General features: G+C 36.7%; 1 protein-coding gene across 2 annotated transcripts in view; it reads right to left on the reverse strand.

Annotated features, from left to right (window-relative positions):
- The window catches only part of LOC145685927 (uncharacterized), a 196,326-nt gene that overhangs the window by 116,753 nt on the left and 59,101 nt on the right, over positions 1 to 20,472 (reverse strand). For both annotated transcript variants that reach the window (XM_081758701.1, XM_081758700.1), the window contains one exon: positions 20,256 to 20,443. In XM_081758701.1, the coding sequence (XP_081614827.1) occupies positions 20,256 to 20,443 (188 nt within the window). The remainder of the gene's footprint in view (positions 1 to 20,255; positions 20,444 to 20,472) is intronic.

A 20,472-nucleotide genomic window follows, 5' to 3' on the forward strand; every position in this document is an offset into this window, starting at 1 on the left:
GGAGTCTTTTTAGCTGTTTACTTTGACAGTAGAACTTAGGGATGGGGGAGGAGGGGGGACGTATAAAAAATAAATAAAACTTAATAACTCTTGAACCAAATGACCGATCAGGATCAAATTTTCAATGTAGATGAGGTTTGGGACTGGGATGACTTTCATCATTTCATTTTGACGGAGAACGTAGGGGAGGGGGTGGAGGGGGAAATTTATGAAATCAATAAATATAAAAATAAAAGTGACCATGTTTGTGAATTAATAACTTTTGAACAACCCGATCGATCTCAATCAGATTTTCAACATATATGAAATTCAAACCTGAAAAGTTTTTTATCATTTCATTTTGACAGTAGATTGTAGGGGAGGGACAGGGGGAAGGGGAAATATATGAAAATGAATAAAACTTAACTCTTGAACCACCCTACCGATCTCGATCTAATTTTCAACATAGATAAGGTTTGGGTGGGGATGGTTTCTTCATTTCACTTTTACAGTACAAAGAAGGAGAGGGGGAGGGGAGGGGACAGATATATAAAAATAAATAAAACTTAAGTCTTGAACCACTCAACCGACCTTGATCAAACTTTCAACATAGATAGGGTTCGGGCATGGGATGTTTTTATCATTTAACTTTTACGGTGCAACCTAGGGGAGGGGGAGGGAGGAGATATATAAAAAAACAATTCATATAAGACTAAAAGTGACTATTTTTGTAATTTAATAACTCTTGAACTATCCGATCGATCTCAATCAAATTTTCAAGATACATGAGGTCCGGATCTGAAAACATATTTGCAATTTCACTTTAGCGCTAGATCCAAGGGGAGGGGGACGTATAAATAAAAACTAATAAAACCTAATAACTTTTGAACCACCCAACCAATCTTGATCAAATTTTCAACATATATGAGGGTCGGGCCTTGAGAGTTTTTTTATTGTTTCACTTTGACGAGCCAACGTAGCGGAGGGGAGGGGGATATATATGTGTAAAAATAATACAATAAAAATGACTGCATTAGTGACTTCATCACTTTTCAACCACCCGACCGATCTCAATCAAATTTTCAACATACATGAGTTTTGGGGCAGGGATTGCTTTAGGTTATTCAGTTTCACAATGGAACGTATGAGGGGGGGGGAGATATTTCTAACTGATCCAAAATGACCGAAATTAGTGTTGAATCCATAGTTTTCGGGGTCGATGAGAGAAACAGTGAAACTTCTTATGCTGTTTCAATTAAAATTCAGCCCTGATGGTTGGGGAGGGGGAGGGTACAACGTAGTGGAGAGGAATAAACATTTAAAATGATCGAAAATGACTAATATTAGTGTCGAATTCATAGTTTTAGGAGTAGCTGAGATTAACAGTGACAATTCTGATGCCGTACGTCGCAGGAAGGAGGAGGGGGAGGGGAGCTACATAAAATAATGATCGAAAATCACCGATATTATTAGCGTCTAATTCATAGTTTTCGAGATCATTCAGATGATTAGTGACATTTGCGATCCGGTTTAGGTCTAAAATTAGCCCCGCCACTTGGGGGAGGGGAAGAAAGAGATATATAAATATGATAGAAAATGGCCACTATCAGTATCGAATTTATAGTTTTCTGGATCCCTTCTATGAACATTGGTACTTCACATCCCGTTTAAATCCAAATTCAAACACAACTTGGGGGAGGGGGAGAATATATAAAAATCATCGAAAATAACCGATGTTAGTGCTAAATCCACATTTTTTGAGGTCGCTGAGATGAACGGTAACACTTCCGATGTCATGGCCCGCAACATGGGGCTGGGGGAAATGTATATATATAAATGGTCAAAAATGACAGATACTACTAATAAATCTATAGTTCCTGCGGTAGCCGAAACGAACAGTGACACTTCTGATGCTGTTTAAGTCAATGTTCAGCCCTGACACTTGGGGGATGAGGAGGGATGACATACATTAAAATGATCCAAAATGAGCAATATCAGTGTGCATTTAAATTATTTATTTCAACGCAGCGAAACGGGTAATATATGCTAATAAATCTATATAGATAGATAGATGGATAAAATTGAAGATAACTGTTTGTGACTCTAAATCTGCTGAACCGTCTGACCGATCTGGATCAAATTTGTAACATGAATGAGGTTTGAGGCTGGAGGCTGGGCTGGCTTTAGGCTATTCAGTTTGATGTTAGAACTGAGGGTTGGGGGAGGAGGAGTGGCTATAAAAATAAATATATCTTAATAACTCTTGAACAACTCACCCGATCTTGACCAAATTTTCAACATAGATGAGGTTCAGGCCTGGAATCGTTTCTATGATTTAAATTTGACGGAGCAATGTATGGGATGAGAAGGAAGGGGAGATATATAAAAATCATTTTATATAAGAATGAAAGTGACTATTTTTGTAACTTAATAAGTCTTGAACTATCCGACCGATCTCAATCAAATTTTCGAGTTACACGAGGTTCGGATGTGGAAACTTTTTTGTAATTGCACTTCAACGGTATATTCTAGAGGAGCGGGAGGGGAAGGAGACGCATGAATAAAAAATTAATAAAACTAATAACTTTTGAACCACACAACCAATCTCGATCAAATTTTCAACATGTATGAAGGTCGGCCGTTGGGTGTTTTTTATCATTTCTCATTGACGAGCCAGCATAGGGGAGGGTGAGGGAGGAGAAGTATATGAAAATTAAAATAAAAAAGACTGCTTTGTGACTTCATTACTCCTGAACCACCCGACCGATCTCAATCAAATTTTCAACATACATGAGTTTTCGGGCAGGGATTGTTTTAGGCTATTCAGTTTCACGATGCAACGAAGGGGAGGGGGAGGGGGAGAAATTTAAAATGATCAAAATGACCGATATTAGTGTTGAATCCATAATTTTCGGGGTCGATGAGAGAAACAGTGACACTTCTGATGCTGTTTCAATCCAAGTTCAACCCTGATAGTTGGGGAGGGAAAGAAAACAACGTAGGGGAGGGGAATAAACATTAAAAATGATTGGAAATGCCTAATATTAGTGTCGAATCCATAGTTTTAGGATTAGTTTAGATTTACGGTGACAATTTTGATGGCGTGTGCCGCAGCACTGTTGAGGGGGAGGGGAGCTAAATATGATAATGATCGAAAATGAACAATATTTGTGTCTATTCCGTAGTTCTCGCGATCATTCAGATGAGCAGTGACATTTCCATCCAGTTTAAATCCAAAATCATCCCCGCAACTTGTAGGAGGGGGAGAAAGTTTTATATAAAAATGATCGAAAACGACCACCATCAGTATCGAATGTAAAGTTTTATGGGTCGCTTAGATGAACAATGATACTTTTGATCCTGTTTAAATTCAAATTCGAACCTTCAACTTGGAAGAGGAAGAGATTTAAAATGATCGAAAATGACCGATATTAGTGCTGAATCCACACTTTTGGGGGTCACTGAGATGAACGGTGACACTTCCAATGACATGGGCTGCAACATGGCGGAGGGGGATATAATGGTCGAAAATGACCGATATTAGTCTTGAATTTATAGTTTTTGAGATCGCCGAGATGAACAGTGACACTTCTGATGCTGTTAAAATACAAATTCAACCCCACATCTTGAGAGAGGGGAAGAGAAATAAAACAAAAGGATAAAAAATAAGCCATATTAGTGTCGAATTCATAGTTTCCGAGGTCGCTGAGATGACCTGTGACACTTCCGATTTCCTGCCGCGCAACATAGAAGAGGGGGAGATAATATAAAAATGGTCAAAAATTTTCGATATAAGTGTTTGATCCATAGTTTTTAGGGCCGCTGAGATGAAGAATGACACTTCAGATCCCTTTTAAAACCAAATTCAGTCCGCAACTTGGGAGAGGGAGAGATAATAAAATGATCGAAAACGATTAATATTAGTGTCGAATTCATGATTTCCGGGGTAGCCGAGATGATCAGTGATCTTTCCGATGCCGTTTAATTCGATGCCATTAAAAACGAAACAGCATATTTCGTGGTGACTGAACACATGAGAGACGGGATTGTGCATTTAAATTTTCATTTTACCCAACGAAGCGGGTAAATATATGCTGGTAAAACTTCATAACTTTGGAACCACTGAATCGATCTCATTCTAATTTTCAACGTGGATGTAGTTCGGAGCTGGAATGACTTTTATCATTTTAGTTTTACGGTATATATATATATATATATATATATATATATATATATATATATATATATATATAGAGAGAGAGAGAGAGAGAGAGAGAGAGAGAGAGAGAGACCACCCGGTAAAGGCATTTTTCTGTTCGAAGTGCACGTAGAAACTTCAAACAAAAAATGAATCACTGCTGACGACAAACAAGAAGTATCCCCCTTTTCCTCAACCCCAACCGAAGTTGCGCATTGTGGGTCTTCAAAGGTAGGCCTAGTATATCATCTTGGAACACGAATCAAATTTTCGGACAGATAGCCGGGTCTGTAAATGTCTGAGGGTTCAGTGAATATATATTCCGGTGCACGCTAATCTATTGAGAACAATATCCGTGCGACACACGTTTCAATATGCCTCTGAAACAAGTTAAGAGCCTTAAATTAGTTAGAAATAAATAATTGCTAGCTTATTCTCAGATCGGTGTTGTTCTTGCAACGAAAGTAGCAACACCATGCGGCTTAGCTGTAATGCTTTTGCCTCTACCAAAGTCGATGGTGATAAGTAACTTAAGATTAAAAGGTAAAATCTTCTATCCCACAGCGGTCTTGGTTGGTGATTGAAAGGATATCTTTCTTACTCATCGTAGTTTCAGGAGACATCTCTTTGTATCTCTTGTATCTATTTGCCTTTTGCAACCTCCGCGGGAGGTAGTTATAGAAATACGGAGTTTACAAAACCTCCGTAACACAAAACGATCTCAGAAATAGTTTAGGAAGGTCACTGGATCACCACTGGGACTTATTCTTCTGTCCACTTGAGGTCCTCTTTTATGACTGTCTTCTGAAGAGGAAGTTGGTGAAGAGAGGGTTGACCATCTTCAACTTCCTTCGGAACCAACTGCGCGTCTTTATGGTATCCTTCTTCCACCGTCTGTTGCTGATTATGTTTTGAATAGAAAACACGTGCTCCTGAATGAAGCATGCTTTATGGTAGTTGCTTACACCTGAGATACTGAACCTTACATCCCCCACACCAGGAACAGAATTCACAAGATTATTTGAAAAACACAAACATTGCTTTGGAAACATCTGTTAAAAACGTTCTATCTTCATGGCAAAATCCTTGATATGTGCCAGTTAGTAGGAACATAAGCCCGTAAAACTGCAAAGTTCTCTTTTGGTGGAATCTTGAACTCTATATTTTTAGCTTTCTTGCAGAGGTTTTAAAAGAATTACCTGATACTAAATATACGAGAACATTCACTCTGAGTAAAATAAATTTGTCTTAGGTGAAGCACAAAAATTTCTTAATTTTTAAAATAAAATTCCCTTAGGTATTATTGAAAAGTGTAGCCTCTCAGCACGATGTCATCGGCAAAAGATCTTATTCGTTAATCAATGTAAAATCATCCTAGTTGCAATTAAGAGAGCTTGTGTGCTAATTTATTAGGTGGTTATGTATTTTTTGCCTTTTAAAGTGTTTAACACATACTCAATTGACTGGAATGGCACCCACAGGTATTTAATGTAAGGTTTATACTGCTGTAAATTCAAAACAATTCTAAATGCGTTCGTATTTGGTTTCTTGACAATAATTTGTGGCGAGGCGAAGCTATTATCGTCTGTGGGTTGTATAATTCTAGCATTAATAAGGTCTTGAATTTGTTTGTTTTCCTGATCTCGAACATGCATTGGAACAGGGAGATTTGTTCTGGAACACTGCCGATTTAGGGATTCTTATTTTATGACTGTAGCCCTATAATGTCCAATGCCGTCCGGAGTGTATAAAAACATTTTTGTATTTGTATAATAACTCGTGAATGGCATGTTTCTGCGACTGGTCTAAATTAGGATTAATATCAAAAACATCAATTTTGAAAATTTTTATCTATACTTCAAAGAATTGTCAATCTCCTATTTTATTGTACAATTTTTATTTTCTTCTATTGAGTTTGCTTCCATTATTGCAAAAGATTAATCTTGACATGCCACAAGTTCCACCACTGGCGTATTTTCCTCAAAGTTACAGGATAACTGGACTGGACATTACCAGTCATGTTGTTTACGTGTAACCTTTGCTCGATAGCTTGTATATGTCAAGGAAGTCTTGGAGAAACGATACGAAGAAAGATGTAGAATCATCAATCTGTCTTTTTGCTATCACCGGAATAAATGCGTGGAAAAGTGGAACTAAAGTAATGCCTTTGTCGATAAAAATGCAAGCTTGTTTTCGTTTTCTAAGTATATGAGTCGTGCGTTTGATAAAATGTTTTCCTGGTTCTTCTCTGGGAATGTTGGCTTTTTATGATTTTTAAATAGAGAGATAAGATTCTTTGTTAAATCGATTGTAACATGTAAGCGTTTTAGCAAGTCTAAACCAAAAATAACTGGAATACATGATTTCTTCATCATACGAAAGTAATGATAGAATTTCGTTTCCCAACTTTGAATGATACCATTGCTACATATTTCAAGTTAATTTTATTTCATATCCATTTAACCGCTGTTTTATGTTATATTAATTGAACATCAGGAAGTAAATATTCGAAGGGCCAGATGGAAATGCTCGATCCGGTGTCCACTAGCACTGTTCGTCTGCGTAATTTAGTGATTATTTATAGGATTTGTTCTGTTATTACAATTGCTTGATATTTGACTCCAGAACAAGAGTTGGCCCTACTCGCTTTTTGGACGTTTAAAATAGGTAAAAGCATAGGCGCCGGAACCTAGGGGCTCAGACCCCTTCAGCCCCCCAATATTACCGATGAGGGGGCTGAGCCCCCCCCCCAATATTTCAGTTATGTTTTCGTATTATTTCTTCAAAATACTTTTTCCAGACAGTTTTAGAAAATAACTACTCAGGTGCGTTTTCAGTTTCAGAATATAATATTTAGTTTTCTTTAGTAAAATTAGTGTCGCCAAACAACTATTTTTCCGTTTCAGAACTTTTATTGAAAAGAGGAAAGAGAATACTTTTTTTCTCCCGTTCCCAGCTTCAATTCTTTACTGGTGACTGTATTGGTGAGTATTGTCTTCCTGGAGCATCAAAACAGAGAGAGAGAGAGAATTACCGTCATTTTATTACTATATGAGCGGATGTAAAGGACAAGTATAGTGCGCCTTTCTTTCTAGGAATTCTGGAAGCCTTCTGAACTTTCCCTGCTAGCAGTTGCAACACATGCTAGTTTATATAGGGGTTTATGACCCCTGGTTGCAGAAAATCAACCCTGCTTCCCTTTCTTTGTTCTGAAGTTTTTCTTTCTATATTTTCAAATATTGAGTTTTGGTCATTTTGTGGAGATAACGCAGTCAGTAATAACGTATACTCCGATGTGTTTTGTCCCAAAGATTTCGTGTCGTGTCGGTGTGTTAGTTTGTCGATAATGTTGACAGAAGAAATAAATATTATTGTGGTGACGTGTTATTGTTTCAGTTTTCTGGCAGAAGAGGAGCGTGAGTTTTAGTGGTGTTTGTTTTATTTATTCACTCATTCATTATTTGCGGGTCAATAGTGTTAATTGAACACTTAAAAAATGGATCGTTTTATAGTGAGAACGAAAAAAAAAAAGTGCAAAATGAATCTTCTATTTCAGTGATTGACAATATTGATAGTAGTGCTTCTGTTGTTGAGGAAGAGAGAGAGGAAATTTCAATGCCGTCTTCATCTACAGACAGATCTATATCAAATAAAAGAACCTTTCAGGTACATTGGGGTGAGAAGTTTCCTTGGTTGTTTTATGACGCTAAAGTAGACGCGGCATTTTGTAAAATTTGCAAAGACGCATATGAGAAAAAACTTTTGAGGTTTTCATCAAAAATGGAGTTAACCTTTATTGAAACTGGTTTCCGTAATTGGAAGAAAGCGCTGGAAAGAATGAGAAAACATGAAAGCTCTGATTGTCACTGAGAATCGTTTTCAAAACTTCATGTTCTGAATAGCAAGATCAATGTATCTTCCCAGCTCTCTGATGGTAAAAGAATTCAGATGGAAGAGAGTAGAATTGCCCTACTGAAGATACTTTCTTCTTTGAGTTATTTGGCTGTTCAGGGACTAGCTATAAGGGGTCATACTGACGACAAAAGCAATTTCAATCATTTGCTCCGGTTGAGAAGTAAAGACAGCCCTATCCTTATGTTGTGGCTTGAACGAGAGAGAGAGAGAAAAGATGGATATCACACGATATATGTAACGAAATGTTATCAATTATGAGTAATGCTGTAGTGATGCAACTTGTGTCCACTATAAAATCCACAAAGTTTTACGCTTTGATTGTTGACGAAACAGCAGATATCTCAGTGAAAGAACAGATTTCCTTTTGCTTTAGAATAGTCATCAACGATCTTGAAATTGATGAAATTTTTCTAGGCTTTTACTCAACAAATGACACACAGTCAAAAACGCTTTTCAAAATAATTCAAGATGTTCTTCTACGTTTCAGTTTGGAAATAACGTATTGTAGAGGCCAGTGTTACGACGGCGCTTCCAATATGGCTGGCGTACGTGGAGGACTTCAAGCAAAAGTATCTCAATTAGAATCGAGGGCTTCTTATGTACATTGCTTTGCTCACTCTCTTAGCTTGGTTGTTCAAGATACTTTAAGAAATGTGACAGGCTGTCGAAATGTCCTCAACCTGGTTAGGGAAATAATTGTTTTTGTAAAACATTCCCCTAAGAGACTGGCTTTCTTTCATCAACTGCAAAGTGAAAATGATAAGTCGATTAATTTACGACCGTTTTGTCCAACAAGAATGACAGTACGGCATGTCTCTCTTCAGTCGTGTTACCTTAACTACCATGAGCTTATGGATTTTATGTCAGAGCAATCTTTATCAGATAAGTCAGATGCTGGAGCCAAAGCACATGGCTTCCTGGTTCAAATGCACTCGTTCGATTTCTTTTTTCATCTCGCATTGCTAATGAAGCTGTTTTGTCACATACATAGCGCAAATACAGCATTACAAAAGAAAACTTTATATATTCAAGATGCTGTAAATATGATTTCAGCCTACAGCTCACTTTGCAGAATTTCCGAACAGATACTGAATTTGACACGTTCTGGTCAGATGTAGTAGGAAAAGCAAACGAACTTGAGCTTTCAGAACCAGCTCTCCCGCGACCAAGAAAACTTCCAAAACGGATCAATCAAGGCGATAATCCCCATTAAAATGAAAACCCGCAGCAGCTATATCGTCAACAATATTTTGAAACTATTGACACAGCAGTACAGTGTTTAGAATCACGGTTTGATACTAAAATAAAACATTTTCTAGGACTCTGTGAACGGTTTATCATTGGTGAAACAAATGATGTTAGTGCTATAGACGAATTTTACAAAGACGATATAGATATCGAACGGCTCAAGCTACATCCTGATATGTTACTTGATCTTCGCAAAACACAAACTAGCTCCGAACCTTTCCGAAGTTTCGCGTGTGTTCTTGACCTCTTAAAGCAAAACACTTATCTTCAAACCATGTTGCCAGAAATCGTTAAGTTCGTTCGATTATTTTTGACGCTACCATCCACTAGCGGAGAGATCCATTTCTTCTTTAAGACGACTAAAGTCCTATCTACGATCTACCATGGGACAAAACGGCTCAACGCGTTAGCAATTTTAAATTGTCATCAAGAACTTTCTGCAGGACTCGATCTTGATCTTATTGCAGACGAATTTATAATGCGCACCGAAATTCGCAGGCAAACCTTTGCTATAAAAAAGAAGTAATTCTCCATTTGCCACCTACAAACCTGAACCTGGATAGAAGAAAATCAACTAAATACAAGTAAGTTAATATTAACATAATATTACAATTTATAAGAAATTTAAATTTGGTAATCATATCTTATTCCTACATCTATTTTATTGTCTCGTATCATTCAAACATTGGAAATGTTCAAACTTTTTTTTCTGCCTCCCACCACAAATATATGTATTGTTACGGGAGAGAACACTTCCTTTTACAGTCGTCTTTCATATATGAACAAATAGTCATGTCCCATTGATGTCCGTTATTAAGAGGTTTAACTGAACTTATTATGAGATAAAAGGTTAAACAGTTTATTGGTTATAGTGAATTCTTAGCCATTATCGTTTCTGAATTGTTGCAACTGTATTGTTGAGTTGATTTGATTATTATTCATCGTATCTTTTCAGCAACAAGGCTATATGAGACATGGATCTACAATTTAAGCTGAAATCCGACCCACTGTAGTTCAACGCTCTCCCACCGGGAATCGAACCCGGGACTATGTGCACCAAATGGACGCGCGCTAGCCACTAGACCAGTTGAGAGGACTGCAACTGCATTGTGACGAGTTGTCAGTAGTCCATTATTGACGCACAGAAACGGGGAACGTAAATAGTGGGAAAGTGAATGAAAACTGTTAACCAAACGAAGCGGGGGGGAGGGAGAACTTAGGCTACAAGCAGGGACGTAAGCAGGGGTGGGCCCTGGGGTTCCGGATCCCGCCCCCGAAATCCGGACTTTTTTGTAAATTTAGTCTAATTTTAGGGGCAATTTTACAATTTTTAATATAATTTAGCCTGAAATTGTGTTTGGACCCCCCGAAAAGCTTTGGACCCCTCCCGAAATAAATTCCTGCTACGTCCCTGGCTACAAGGTGTCTAAATCCACTCTGATTAAAACCAGTTGGTTTTCAACCAACTAACCCTAAATCATTGTTTCTATTTAGAGTAGTTGAGCCCCCCCCCCAATGTTTTCTTCGTGTCGGCGCCTATGGGTAAAAGCACAGTGCCTACGCTTTCTGCATCTTGCGAAGTCCAGTATTTCATCTTCTGTTGTGGATTTTGTTGGAGGTTTTGTGGTGACCCCTATCCCTCTATAATTCTCCCCGTTCTAATAGTTTTTTTTTTTTTTTTTTTTTTTTTTGCTTCATCGATTATTCCCTTAATTCCCATTTCTGCTTTGGTTATGCAAACTGGTTTGTGCAACTATTAAATACGGCTCTACTATTTTATTGGCCAGGGAAGAAAAATCGTTTTAAACAAGTTTTCTCCTGCTGTGGAGATTCTACGACGTCGAGGTTAGACTTATGATCTTTCTCTAGTTGTGGTGGTGATATTGGAGTATGTAATAGCAGAGAGGATTATATTGAAAAATAGGATTTTGTATAGGTACTGCTAAATTGACATTAACTTTATCCTGTAATGATTCAAGAGACTGAGGTAGTACATTTATGTATATACAAGTATAGTGCGACAATAATATATCGATTTTTTTTTTTTTTTTTTTTTTTTTTGCAATAGAGAAATGAAAACTGCGCCGAAAGCAAATATGTTTCTTCGTTGCTAAGCGGTTATCGTGCGCGCCTTTGGAGTGGGAGACCCGGGGTCAATTCCCGGCGGGAGCTCATGTGTTTCGGATTCCACGTTAATCAGTAGTTCCCTTCTCATATAGCCTCGCTGCTGAAAGGAATGTTAAACTCAAAATCAACTCAACTGAAAGTATATGTCTATCAAGTGGCTAGCACAAATGTCAGTAGTCGAACAATAACAGTTACACATTATTATTATTATTATTATTATTATTATTATTATTATTATTATTATTATTATTATTATTATTATTATTATTGAATAGAATCTTGCAATTAGGTTTTATTCCCTGAAGATGGGAAATTCAACTACGAAATCTCATAGGTAGTTATACTGTATAATGCTCATATATTAAGCATTGTGTAGCATTTGAGTTGCGCAATATTTCGTAGGGCAGTGAGTCTTTGAAGCATGTCGGTAAGACAGAAAACCGAGAGAACGATCCGTGGCTTCTACATGTGCACAATTAAGTTTTGTTGGTGACTAATTTTGGTTTCCAATGGTCTCGCTATTCTTTCATTAAATTAACAGTTGAATCCTTTAAGAGCATACGTATGAATTTCATGAATCCTTTAAGAGCATATGTATGAATTTCATGAAGAGATCGAAGTAGAAAAAATTCTGTAAGAGTACTGTAAATATGTGAGACAAATGGATAAAAAAAAGTTATCAGAAAAGTGAAGGCATAGATTATTGCTAACCATTCGCATTAAAATTGACAACATTGCATATTAGCATAAGCTATGGTTTGTTTCATAGTTAGTACGGCTAAAACAGTAAAATAGATAAATTGATTCGATTAGACAAATATATTATAATATTCCAGAGAAACAAACATTTTAAGTGATACAAGATTACGACGTTCAATAGCAGTGGCGGCCTCTGAGGCAGTGACGCCGTGACATGTCACTGCCTTGAGAGGTAGAAGATTCAGAATACTAAAAGAAAGCGAGTTAAATATCATAACTGCTTCTGAATTTCTTCCTTTTTTCTGCCCGCTGCCGTATCTGTTTAGTCGCAAGACCTAGCGCGAAAAACCTGGCGGTGGCAACTCTGCTTCGGTGACTGTCACCAGGCCCTTGCTTCTGAATACTGCTTGGCATAGTGGTATCACCATATACGCGCCCTATCAGCTGTGTACGGGAAAAGGCTTTCCATTGCTTCTAGCTCGTGACAACGAAAGCTTGTCACGCAGAATCCGAAAGCAGCCGATATTTCACGATCTCATATACACTGCTTGGGGGTTGCCGCGGGTTTCTCACACCAGGTGGAATTTTCAGTCTCGTGGAGTAAATACAGTTTACGAGTATCGAAAAGATGTAATTGATGTTATGTTAGCAATAGAAAACTGTGAAGATATAACATTACAAACCACTTAACTCAATCTTCCGCGTACAAGCTATTATTAAATGAAGAAAATTTCGTATTTTGGTTGACTTTTTTCCACAAGATTATGCCACACGTAGAAACTATTTTCAGCCAACTACAGAAGAAATGTACTGATCCTGTCAAGGTTCGAAAACATCTGCATAATTTTCAACTTGGTATGCAGTCAGTCAGAGAACAAATTGACATTATTCAGGAAGTAGAAACCGAATTAGAAACTGCAAGAGAATGTGCAAAAATATGGCGAAGTGAGGCGTTCTATAACGACAAAAAAAGACAAGCATTAGAAGTTTGTGATGCAATCCTAGTGGAGATCAAATCTAGATTTCACTTCACTGAGCACATTGTAGCTACGAGATTATTTGCTGTAGAAGAATTTGACAATTACAAAAAGGAGTGAGTTCCCCGATAATTATCTCAGTGAGATGGTTAAAAAATATCCCTTCTTGGAGGAAAAGAAATTAAAAAGCGAACTTCAAGTGGGCTATTCGAGACGCGAACTGAGAATGGTGTCTGGCGCGGTGTCATTCTTAATGTTCATTATAGACGATGAATTGTTCGACACGTTTCAAGAAACAGTTAAACTCTTAAAGTTATTGATAACTATGCCAATGTCAACAGCAGAAGCAGAGAGATATTTCTCGATGTTGAACAGAATAAAAACTTTCCTAAGAAATACCATGAAAGAGGAAAGATTAACTGCGTTAGGCATGTTGTTATGTGAAAAGACATTCGTTAATGAGATAGATAATTTTAACAAAAAAAAAAACAAAAAAAAAAAAAAAAATTATCGACGCCTTTTCCAGCAAGAAAAATCGTCGCATGGAGTTTCAGTATCGTGCATCTTAACTAGTCAACCAAACGTGTTCAGTTGAAACTTCGAAGAGAATAAACAGTGCAAGTGAAGTGTTTCTTTTTAAACAGTGTACTCGTGTTTTATTCAATATCAGTGTATATGTGTCTTTTTTATCAACAAGATAAATAACAAACTTACTTAAATAAGAGGATCTCAAGATTTATTCCCCAAATTTGATTTCTGAATTCACTTCAATATATAACTGACTGGCATGAAGAAGAATTGAATTTCAGTGAAAGAAGCAAGAGAACCAGTACCTACCTGATTACTGATAATGTAAGCACAATCGATTATAATTAAATTGAAATTCTATATATGCTCTAATAATAATAATAATAATAATAATAATAATAATAATAATAATAATAATAATAATATAGTTCTGTCACTACCTAATAAATTGTCACCAGCCGCCACTGTTCAATAGTATAATAGTATATTTGTGTTTTGTTGCTAAATGTTAATTGAAGTAACATGATAATGTCTTAACCTCTTAAAATCCACCCTTTGTCACTTTTAAACTTACTACCTTTTTCGTCTTCTTTTGCAGTATTCTTACCGTTTAGTACTTCATTTTCGACGTTATAACAAAAATATTAAATTCGGTGGTACGAATATTTCAGTTAAGTTGATTTTGAGTTTAACATCCTTTTCAGCAGCGAGGCTATATGAGACGGGATCGGGAACTACTGATTAACATGGAATCCGAACCACATGAGATCCCACCGGGAATCGAACCCGGGTCTCCTACCTGGTATGAATAATGTATCTTGTCTCGTGTTTCTTTAGGCATATAATATTGTTCTCCCGCTGGCCTTATAGCTAGCACGTGCCTCTTTGGTCACATGGTCTCACGGAAGCATTAATAAAATCTGAACTATTATAGTGGTTCGGATTCCACCTTAACTTATAAGTCTCTCTTACAGCCTCGGTGCTGAAAAGAAACCCTAACCTTCATCGAAAAACAAACAGATATAACCCTACTTTAGTCTCGCCATTCCATTTCAAAATGAAATTAAATCTTACAGTTTAACGTCCCACAAATATCCTTGTTAGGTTAAGGGAGGCGATGGTTAAGGCAAGGGAATGACGATGGAATAATTAGTAGAATGAGAATGTGGAAGGAAATGGGAGAGTTTCGAGAAAACCCATGGAAACGATGTTGTCCACCACAAACTAACTTCTTCGGGGATTGAATCAATGCAGTATTCCATTTGAAATCAAATGAAATTTCTAGTTTTATATCCCTTGGTTATCCTCTATAGCTTATAATCGACGGGTGATTAATGAGAGTGAATGATTATGAAATAATTGGTGGAAAGGAAAATGTGGAAAGAAATTGGAGGGCCCAAAAAAGTCAACAGCATATATCCATGTGATTCATTTGCTACAAAGTTAACTAGTGTTTAAAGGAATTGCTCTAATTGCATTGCTCACATTTACTCATTGAACTCGCATTTTACACATTTTACACACAATATCTTTGTTTGTTTGTTAGTGTCTTCGTTTGTTACAACTACTCCTTTTGCAAATGCCCAGTTGTTTTGGGTGCTCACTTGTACGTACCCAGTCAGGTTCGAGATACTGCATTCTGGTGCCTCTGGAAATGTAGCTTTATCGCTGGCGCAACTTTTGAGAGCGTATCAGGAAAATATCTCCATTGGTAAAGCAGATATGAGTGCATACTCGGTTTTCCTATGGCCCAGCTTGCATACACCTTTTGTAGGGTAGACAAACAGGGGTGTGTGTGTGTGTGTGTGTGTGTGTGTGTGTGTGTGTGTGTGTGTGTGTGTGTGTGTGTGTGTGTGTGTGTGTGTGTGTGTGTGTGTGTGTGATGCACTAGCTCCTGTAGTTTGAATAGAATTGATAAAACTTCTTTAGTTTAATAATTTCCAATATTTTACGGTGCTTAAAATCTTAGTTTTTTTTTTTTTAATGAGTTAACATGGCACCCCGAATCAGATAATGTATATATGATTCGCTTTGTCTGATGTACAGTCAGCGACAAAAGTTCTTTCTGTTTCATGAAATTAATTTCGTAAATAACTTCAGAATGGAAGAACAATTTGAGTATAGTTTTCAGTAAACTGAAAAGAATGTAATTTTCTGGACGTTACCACAGTGTTACTCCCAAAATAAATTTTACCAAACAGAAAGAAGTTTTGTAGCTGACTGTACTTCTGCAGGGGTTGTCTCTTGATTTTAAGAGTCCTGGATTCATATTATATATAAGTAAATTTACTCATAGCCATTTCCTCAGTTTTAATCAAAATTTTCGTTGTGCTCCGTTTGGTTTAAGGTAATTAATGATGTTGCGAAATTTCCTGAAGCGTGTTTTAAATAATTTCGATTTCATTGACATCTGTTGGTGTTAATTACATTTCAAATGACGACTGTGTTTACATTTTAGGGGATTTAGGATTCGGATTTCTGGGCTTCTGGCATCTATGGCTATTTAGCCCGTTACGTATGAACACTATCCAGGGAAAGGGAAGGAAAAAAAAAGGATTGAGGAAGGAAGGAAGCGGCCTGGGACCTAAAAGTTAGGTACCAACCCGTCATTTGCCTGGTGTGAATGAGGGAAACCTCATCCAGGGTGGCTGGCCTAAAAAAACTTTTTACACTTTTTCGACTGGAGTGCCTGTGTTTACGTTTTAATTCTCCATTTTAAGATTGTTTGAATCTCTTGAAGCTATTGTATAAGGAGATTAGAGATATTTTCCTTTTAGCATACATTCTACAGAGCATTTTCTTAGTCCGTGCAAGTAACTGTAGCACTATCAAGCTTCGTGCTACGGCTAAATAATAAAATTCGGTTTTCACTTTCTTCTAGGTTTCAGTGTTTTGATTTTGAAAATTTTCAGGGTACTCCTGTCACATATCAATGCCAGATCTAATTACATTTATTATTCTTATTTATTTATTTTCCCCTTTTTCATATTCTTCAATGACGATTATAATCATTACATAATAATAAAACTAATAAAAGAAGTACAAAATATTTAAATATTACATAGAGTCAATCGTGAAGTACTATAGTTTGTTTTTGGATGAGAATAACTTAAAAAAAAATAATGTAACGTATTATACGTGCTATTAGAATTATATACAAGATTCACGCAAGTATTGTTAACAACTTTTATTTGGTATAATTCCACATAATGCCTTTGGCGTGGTAGACCCGGGTTCGATTCCTGGCGGGAGCTCATGTGGTTCGGATTCCAATTATAATTGGTGGGTTTGTTAATTGATTAGTCTCTCTCATACTACGAGCACCTGATATGGCCTTCCCCTGCCTAAATAATATAAGATTCTGATTACTTCCTCCCTTACTAACCCTGCTATATATATTATTAACAATCTTGAATCCTTCATGCTGCAACGCTTCTTATCGTATATATATATATATATATATATATATATATATATATATATATATATATATATATATATATATATATATATATATATATATATATATCGAATTACATTTAAGACAATCATGATTCCCAAACAATGGGTTAACAGATTTTATGCTAGCCATAAATTTCCTGAAGTTTTTCATTCATTCCACCTTTTCCTTCTAGTGAATACTTGTGTTCTCATTACAAACCTTGAAGTGTTTTTCCTTGCTTTACTATGATGTAATAGCTCAAACCTTGAAGTGTTTTTCCTTGCTTTACTATGATGTAATAGCTAAGTTGAACATAAAATAACTGTAATATTTGGTCTAGGAATTAATTCGTGCGGTTGGTACGCACACATTGAAGCTGTAGTACAAACACAAAATACATAAATACCTTAAGAAAAATATTGTCCATCGCTAGCCACCACTTTCGCCCATCTGTCAGGCAATGTACGGATTCCGTGGCGAAAGAAGTCCTCATCCTTGGAAGCGATCCAGTCAGAGACCCATGTTTCGATATCTTCTGAAGAAGTAAACCGCTGTCCAATCAAATCGTTGTTCATGCAATCGAACAAGTAGTAGTCCGAAGGAGCAACGTCTGGTGAATACGGCGGGTGAGGTAAAACTTCCCATCCGACATTTTCTAAATAGGTTTTGACCGGTTTTGCGACATGTGGGCGAGCGTTATCATGTTGAACAATAAGTTTATCATGTCTGTTCTCCCATTCTGATCGTGTTCTGGCCAGAGCTTGCTTCAAACGCACTAATTGTCGTCGATAACGTTCTCCATTCATAGTTTCACCCGGTTGCAGCAGCTCATAGTACACCACACCTTTCATATCCCACCATATGCACAGCATAACCTTTGCACAGTGAATATCTCGTTGTGGTTGTGATGGACCTGGTTCACCTGGTTTCACCCAGGCCTTTTTTCATTTAGGGTTCTCGTAATGGATCCACTTCTCATCACCCGTAATAATTCGATGCAGAAACCCCTTTCTGCTCTGTCGTTGAAGCAGCAATTCGCAAATGGTTTTTCGTCTTTCAACGTCTCTGTCTTTCAATTCATGTGGAACCCAATGTGACATCTTTTGAATCATTCCCATGGCTTTCAAGCGTTTGGAGACTGTTGTTTGATCAACGCCTAATGCTGCTGCAAGTTGTTCCTGCGTTTGACACGAATCCTGCTCGAGCAATGCTGTCAATTCTTCGTCTTGAATTTTTTTTGGCTGTCCAGCTCGCTCTTGGTCTGCCAAGCCGAAATCACCACTTCTAAACCGTGGAAACCACTTCTGACACGTTCGCTCAGCTAGAGCATGGTCACCATACACTTCCACCAAAATACGATGACTTTCAGTCGCACTTTTCTGCATGTTAAAGTAATGCAGCAGGACACCCCGCAAAAACACTTTATCAGGCACAAATTGTGCCATGTTCACTTAACTACAAACTGGTGTTGTTGACGCTTTAATCCACTGCCCTATACTACGAACGATACGCGATGACAGGGGTTTGCAACACATGTGTGGATACACGGAACTGTGGGACGCTCCGTTCGTTGCGCCATCTCTTGTCCACCCGCACGAATTAATTCCTAGACCAAATATTTTACAACAAATTTTACCTAATTCTAACCCATCTCCATGCACATCTTTCATGCAAATTAATATGACTCCTTAAAATTGCTAATAAACGCTAAAGGAGTTATAGTATAAAAGTCTAAACCTACAGTACCTTAGTACCTAAAGGTGCCCAGATGTCTCGTTTTTAACGATTGTCTCCTTTTTAAGCAAGTTCCCTGGTGTCCAGAGAAAAATGTATATAGGACGCAAAAAGTACTTTTTTCACAAAAACAAACAAACAAACAAACACACACACACACACACACATACCAAAAAAAAAGCTTCCGTTTTCGGTTCGTAGATGCGTAGTGTACTAGTAACTTTTTGTATGGACTTGTACAGAGCTTTAAAAGAAAGACCTTCTGAAGGAAATTGAGTCATACATAAATGATATTCAACAATATACGGTCGATACCCCTAATTCCGGTTCCTTTTAAGCGTTAAAAGGTAGTGTAAAAAATTAAAAAAAAAATAAAAACAAATAAATAAAAAATAAAATTGGAATAAAGATTAAGTAAATGAAAATTGATCATTTTGAAAAGCTAGAAATTTTCTCCTCATTGACATGAAGAACGACGTGTCAATAACTATGCCTAGGTGAATTGTCACATTATACCAGTTTGCTGAGTGTCCTGTTTTTTATTTTGTCACTCGTCTCGGAGGTCTTGAACGAGCATACTTCCCGCTAGCTGGAAAACACTAATATGGCAATCTGTACTGCTTTCTTGTCCATCGACAGGGAAAAGAACCTCAAGTATTTCGAAAAAAAACTCTACTTTTTTAATACTTTAAAGCTGGTATTGTGTCAATCTACTAAGAAAAATTGGGACAGAGACATCAGATAGTTTTATTGTCCAAGTTATTAAACAAGAACAGAATTATTTGATGGAACTATTTTCCTTTTTCTTTTTGGATAACACAATACCAGATTTAAAGCGTTATATATATATATATATATATATATATAGTTTTTTTTCTTTCTTTAATACTAGGAACCTTTTCTTATTTGCTGGGCAAGAAGGCAGTATAGGTTTGTAACTGTTTTCCAGGTAGCAGAAAGCATGTTCGCGTTCAGGATTTCCGAGGATTGAAATATAGAAGAAAATGAACTCATAACGGAAAGAAATAGTACTACATATATATATATATATATATATATATATATATATATATATATATATATATATATATATATACCTAAGTACTATAAGTCATTTTGGGCCAGGTCTTGTTGCTGTAAGACTAAAGAAAGAAGACGTAAAGACTACATCGAACTGATGCGTTTTGAAATTTAAAAACTGAGTTCTCCTTTTGTCAAGATTGAACCAGAATGAAGGGAGTTTTAAATTTTACACCCATATAAATATGGTTGGTTGATCGTCATTTTTATCACCGAAGTTAGCATATAATGCTATTTACCTTTTTTCATTTTATTAAGAAAGACCTCATAGTCTGAAGCAATCAAACTAAACATACTTAATTATACGTGACTTCAATATCTAACTCACCTAATATTCCAGCGATCAATATGTTTCGTCTTAGGGCTAAGTTCATCATCGACGAATTTTTTGGTATAATTACTTGAAATGAATATTTTTCTTGTAAATCTATCCCTTTCAGTATTTGTACCTACACCTGGTTGAAGTCTTACTTGATAACATCCCGAATATACATGTGAGAAAATCACACTTCCTTCCTGGAAAATTAATTTTATACATAACATTA

This window comes from Thermobia domestica, chromosome 5 (genome assembly GCF_964235325.1).
Source record: "Thermobia domestica chromosome 5, izTheDome1.hap1.1, whole genome shotgun sequence".
NCBI lineage: Eukaryota > Metazoa > Arthropoda > Insecta > Zygentoma > Lepismatidae > Thermobia > Thermobia domestica.